Source organism: Grammomys surdaster, unplaced genomic scaffold (assembly GCF_004785775.1).
Source record: "Grammomys surdaster isolate TR1022 unplaced genomic scaffold, NIH_TR_1.0 271, whole genome shotgun sequence".
Taxonomy (NCBI): Eukaryota; Metazoa; Chordata; class Mammalia; order Rodentia; family Muridae; genus Grammomys; species Grammomys surdaster.
In genome coordinates this window covers 8540310-8546937 of record NW_021604712.1, presented here as the reverse complement: position 1 = coordinate 8546937, position 6628 = coordinate 8540310, and the positions used below count along the sequence as shown (strand labels likewise).

At 39.6% G+C, this 6628-nt stretch overlaps 1 protein-coding gene across 1 annotated transcript in view; it reads left to right on the top strand.

The window, feature by feature from the left end:
- Nucleotides 1–6628, top strand: part of Cers3 (ceramide synthase 3) — a 77151-nt gene that overhangs the window by 26254 nt on the left and 44269 nt on the right. The window contains 1 exon segment of the mRNA XM_028776737.1: nucleotides 5686–5800. Within this exon segment, the coding sequence (XP_028632570.1) occupies nucleotides 5686–5800 (115 nt within the window).

Genomic DNA, 6628 nt, shown 5'->3' with positions numbered 1-6628 from the left:
TGTGTGGTGTGTGTTTGTGTGTGTGTGTGTATGTGTGTGTGTGGTGTGTGTGTGTATGTGTGTGTGTATGTGTGTGTATGTGTGTGTGTGTGGTGTGTGTATGTATGTGAGCATGTGCACGTGTGTGTGAATATGCACATTTGTCTGTGTGTGGATGCACATGTGTGTGCACATATGTGCACTCACTTGTAGAGGCCTGAGGCTAATGTCAGTCTAAATTAATTTATTAATTAAGGCAGGGTCTCCCAGTTGAACCCAGAGCTTGAGTATATCTCTCTAGTTTGCTCTGGGGATGGCCTGTGAGCATGTCTGGGGTTTTCTGGATAGTTAATTGGTGTTAGAGGGCCCAGTGTGGTCAGCAACTGACCCGTAAGGTAAAAACAAAACAAAACAAAACAAAACAAAACATCCCTTCCTTCTCTGAGTGGATTTTACTCCTGTTATGTTTCAGCCTTCTGAGCACCGGAGTCACAGGCAGGCAGGCCACCAGGCTCACTTGGCACTTACTTGGGTTCTGGGGATCCAGACTTTGGTCCTCACCCTTGACATGGCATGTGCTTTATTGAATGAGACATTCTCAGGCCCTCGTTTGAATATTTTGTTTTCATTAGTTACCCTTTGAGGTAAGGTCTCTCTGTTGTCCAGTTAGGCACTGAACACACAGCTCCAGTGATCCACCCACTTCAGCCTTCCAGGTAGTTGAGACTGCAGCTTGGACCACATACCTAGAGTCACACACTTGCATTCTTAAAACTCAGCCTAATCGAAGTTTTAATTTCATGTAGTTAATTAAAAGATTGATGCACATAGTCACACCACCATCACCATGATTGTGATATGAATGTCTGTCAACCTGGACAGTTTCATTTATACTTTTCTACTTATTATCCTTGTAAATCCGTTTGCTTTCTATCATTTTAACTTTATATGTTTTAGAGTTATTTATAACTGGAATTATAGATTGTAACACTATGTGTATGTACTTTATTTAACAAATATTTGAGATTTTTCATATATGATATACATATATATATATATACATATATATATCAACATTTTTCTGTTAATACTGGCTAATCTTCCCACATATTTATATATTCTACAAATATATTTTAACTATTTGATGGACACCTGTATTATTTACATTGTTAGTTCATTGTGAATAAAAACACTGTGAGCATCTGAGTGTGGGAACATGGCTGGACATGTGCTTTTGTTTCTCTTGGGAAAGATCTAAAATGTTTGCTTTTAAATGGTACTATGTGCCTATACCACAGGCTGTTACTCATCAAGAGAAGGGAACAGACTTCCTGTCAGCACATGATATGACATTGTACTCAGTGAAAGAAGATGTTATATCATCTATATGAATAATTATATATTATTCAATTTAACTCATAAATATCTAGAAAAGGTTAGGATATACAGATGGAAAATAGATTACTAATTACTTGGACCAGTTTGGAAAGAAATGGAAAACCACTGAGTTATATATTTTAAAAAGCTACATATTTTTAAAAAATCTATTTTATATATTTTATATGTCAAAAATTCATAATAATTATTTTTAAAGACAAAAGTCAAATTAATGGATAAACAACAGACTTGGAGAAAATATGTGTAAACTATGTGTCTTATGAAGAATTAAAATTCAGAGTATAAGACAAACTGTATAACTCAATAGTAAATAAATAAGTAGTTTTTTTAACAGGTAAAAAAGTTGTCTCAAAGAAAATATACAAATAAAAAGTAAGCACATGAAAAGCTAATCAATATCATCAATCATTGGGCTAATGCAAATTCAGACCCACAGAGGGGAAGGCTAGGAGACAGGTCAGGGAGTACAGTGGTTATGCTTTGGTATGACAACCTGAGTTCAGTCATAAAAATGTCACACATGGTGGTATTGCAGCACATGCTTGTAATCCCAGAGCTGGGAAACAAAGACTGGCAGATTCCTGGGGCCTGTGGGCCAGCTGATCTAGCATAATCAATGAACCCCAGGCCAGTAAGAAAACCTGTCTCAAAAAGCAAGCAACCTGAGATGTTTCTCTGACTTCCACAGTCATGTGTATGCACATTCAGACACACTTGTGCAGCCACATGAATACACACACACACACACACACACACACACTCGAGCACATGCACACGCATGCCCCACCACCACCACAGAACATTCAAGAGGTTAACACAAACGTCCTAAATAAGGACCTCTGAAATTCTTTTCTGTGTAAAAAGACTAGCAGGAATATTCAGAGTCAAAATTTTATAATTAGACAAAGATTCATAACGACACAGGAAGTGTTGTCTAAGAAAAACAGTAGACTCCTAGAAAGAGCATTGAGGTTTGTTTAATTTTAGTTGCCCTTCCTATTTCTGTAATACCCCTGAACAACTAGCGCTCAAGCACACTGCTTTAATCCTAGCACTTGGGAGGCAGAAGTATGTTTAAGGCCAACCTGCTTTACATAGTTTGTGTCTTAGGGTTTTAATGTTGTGAAGAGACACCATGACCAAGGCAACACTTATAAAAGACATTTAATTGGGGCTGGCTTACTGGTTCAAAGTTCAGTCTATTATCATCAAGGTGGGAGCATCCAGGCAGGCATGGTGCAGGAGGAGCTGAGAGTTCTACATCTTCATCTGAAGGCTGCAATCAGAATACTGGCTTCCAGGCAGCTAGGACAAGGGTCTTAAAGCCCACACCCACAAGGATCTTAAAGTGCCACGCCTACTCCAACAAGGCCACACCTACTCCAACAGGGCCACACTTTCTAATAGTGTCACTCCCTGGGCTGAGCATATACAAACCATAACAGTTCCAGACCAGTCAGGAATACACAATGAGGCTAAAAAAAAAAGAAAAGAAAAGAAAAGAAAAAACAGAAAAAAAAGAAAAAAAAACAATTTAAAAGCAAAATCTAAGAGCTCACATGTACAATACACCCTTGCAGTCTGGCAGACACTTTCAAAGCATTGTTATGGAGAATTGTCATCACCTGCCTGTCTAGTAAACACAAGTCATAATGCTGCTGCCTGTATTCCATCTCCCTCACAGCATGCCCCCCCCCAAAAAAAAGGGTGTATTCCTGGGAGCATGCTTATCTGAAAATTAAAGATAATTGACTGCCAGAGGAAATAATAATAACTGGTTCAACAATTCAACTAAGCCAAAAACTCAAAATGAAAAGCAGAGAACGGAGGAGTCAGGTAAGGTGGAGCCATGCAAAGCTCTGATGTGTTTTTGGGAATCTTGAAGACCAATCTGATGTTTAACAGTTTGTTCAGGTCCAGGCAAGACGCCAAGTCCCTCAGCTCTCACCTCCCCATGGCTCTGATGCACTCTGTAAACAGAAAGCAAGGCAGAGTCCTGTTGCCTGGCTGTCAGTGGGTGCTGGATCCCACCCCATGCACAGAGCAGAGCACCTGCAGACTGGGAGGCCTGTTGGCTCCGGGCGTTGAAGAAAGCCTCTGTCCAGTCATCAGCTGTGTAGCAACCTGACGTGCTAGAGACTTCAGCACCCACACATGACAGAGTACAGGATATGCAGTTCAGGTTTTCAGAGTGACTTAACTTAACTAAACAACTGAGAAGGCGATCTGAGGCCTAGTGTCACCACTAACATGCAACAGAAAACTAAGCAGACATGACAGAACTGGGGACTTGTGGTACAGACGCAGGAGACAGTGTTTCCGGGAAAGCAAGGATGTTGGATTTACTAGACTCTTAAAATGTTTAATGTTAAATGCTTTCAGAGAATTAGAGATAGTGGGTGATGCTTAGGAACTAAATGAAAGCAGGAAAGCAATGATTCAGCAAATCACAATAGCAATAAAATAATGGAAATCGTAAGTCAAGACAGAGGGCCAAAGAGATGTTGTAAAATTAAGAAAAGTATGACCGAAGTGAAAAATAAGATGGTAAAGGGTTTTGATAAGTTATGTTACATATGGGTATTAAAAATCCGCCAATGTAGTGTAACTACATTTTACTTTGTAAAACTTTTTAATAGTCTTTGTTTAGTTGCATAAAATAATAAATAATAAACATGTGTTAACTAGAATATAATATATAAATACACAATTTATATAATAATACAAAGGGAGAAAGAAGGGAGGTTTTTGACCCCATTGAAAGTAATTTGCTATTACTTTGAACCTGGATGTTATAAATTAAGGTGTATTATAATTCCAGAAGGACCTCGGAGAATAAGTAGGAAGGAGGTTAGAAAGAAATAGGTTTAAGCTTTGTAAACTATCATACTGAGCAAGCACCCCTAGGACTCTATCCAACAGTGGCAAGCCTGCTCCTCTCGTACACAGAGGGCACTCTCCATGCCATGCCATGTGCCAGACCAAAGCACAAGTCCCAGTGGATGTGAGAGGATGGTGAAGGGAGGGTTGAAACCAGGAAATTAGCAGATCAATGAAAATTACATCAACACACTTCTAAATAACTAGAGAAGGAATCTCTCTCGGTAAGCCAGAAATATCTGTAAGAGAATGAAAATGAGCACACTATACTAGAACCTTCTGGAAAGTGGAAGTAGCAGGGCCGGGACTGCCTCAAACTCCTCTATGTTAAAATGAAGAAAGCTCAGATTGAGAATACATTTCCATCTTAAGGAACTAGAAGAATCAGGTAAAAGTCATCTTAGAGCAGAAGTTAGGAGTACTAACAGTTCCGGCAGGAAATGGGTGGAAGGGACTGCACAGTGTGACCTCTGCTGCTAGCAAAGCCAAGCACTTGGGAGGCCTGGGGTAACTGGAAACCTGACACGAAGGATGGTACAGCTGCTTTGGAAAGCAAGTTTTCTGTTTCTTATAAAGCGGTGAACACTTAATTTAACCCTTGGTAGTCTTAAACTGAAATTCTAAATATAATATTTCATCCTTATTCCCAAATCCTGCACAGAAATGTATTTGGACTCACAATGAAATGAATTCTAAATTGTGTAGTAAACCACGTATTCTTAAATAATTGCTTATGTGTAGGTCTGAAAATTTTCCCTCCGTGGACTTAGATTTAGGATGTTATTATTGTCTTGTTTGTCTGTCTTTTGAGACGCTAAAGCTACACTGGAACTCGTGTATTCCATGCTGGCCTGAAATTCACTGTACTCTTTCTCCTTTACCATCCCAAGTGTTGTGTTATAGTCATTAGCCACTATGTCCAGCTTGGAACTAGGCATATGTCTACTTGGAACTTTTGGTGGGCAGACACTGGCTGTAGGTAGCTCCGTTGACAATGTGTATGAGTCAGATTTCCATTGTTGTAACAAAATACCCCAAAGCAATTATTTTATAAAGTAAACATAGATTCCAGTCCAAAGTTAGTGCTTTGGCTCTGGTGAGATGTCGCAGCATAGCAGGAGCATGTAACAGAGTGGAAAAGAAATGGAGAGAAGACGCTGAGGTCCCATGGTCCCCTTGGAAGACAGTCTTCCCATAACTTCAGGACTTCCCACTCGGCCCACCTCTTGATGGTTTCCCAGGGCTCCTAACAGCACAGACCCTGTGAACTAAGCTTTTTAATGTGGCCCACTGGGCATACTCAGCATCCTAACTAGAACAGTACAAGCAAATGCCCGAGCTTTCTCTGGACTTCTAAAGGTACAGCCTGGGTTTTCTGGTATGGGCATGGACGTCTTACTTCTCAAATCTTCTTCTCATATTTTGTAGGTTTGTTGCTACACCTCTAGCAAATGCACTTGGCATTCAAAAGACACAGCATAAAATTAAACCAAATGCCATCTTAGAGAATTTTTTCAAGCGATCCACAAGCAAACCATCACATGTAAGTAACAATTCAATTCTTTGCTTGTAGACTTACGGACCTTTCTTAATGGTTTAGATATCTCGACCTACTGTGTCTATACAACGAAGAGCTTCCTCTTGACCACCAAAGAGTTTCAGTCATTGAAAACACTGATTTGCTCTGTTGACAGAAGCTGTGGCATCTCAAATGTGATAAAGTATAGATATTTTTAGAAAGTCGCTGGCGTCAGTAGTTAAAGCATCGCTTGCCGCTGTAGTATCACGCACTAACAATCAATTCCGTAACAATTTAGGCTTGGTGTTGTGGCTTATGCCTGAGGCAGAAGGATTACCATGAGTTTGCCCCTGGCTTGGGCTAATGTAGTGACTCTGGGGAAAGCCTGAGATGCATAGCAAGACCCTGCCTTAAAAATGCAAATAAATAAATAATATCACAAGTTCATTTTAATGGTAGTTTTTAAGCATTTGCGTGGAGAAGGCAACACCTGATAATTTGATGATTGTGCCCCTATGGAAATACATCACGACATCCCCAGGAAGTCGTTTTTTTACACTTGCCCTTGTTTTATCCAAGACCTCAACATACACAGAAACACACAGAAGCCCTGATTTCTCCCCCAAAATAGAATTTCCAATAGCATCACAATTCTTTTACAATACGAAGTATCTTTGGGTGCTGCAGTACATTGAAGGTTTATGTATCACAAAACAGTTTATTTCATAGTTAGAAGGCCATGTCCAGGTACCTCTGTTGTATTATTTTGCATAATGAAAATGTCAGACAAAATAGACTTTTTTCCAAAGTGGCTCTCCTCTAGACTAAATAAAGAAAGTTACCACCTGTCTT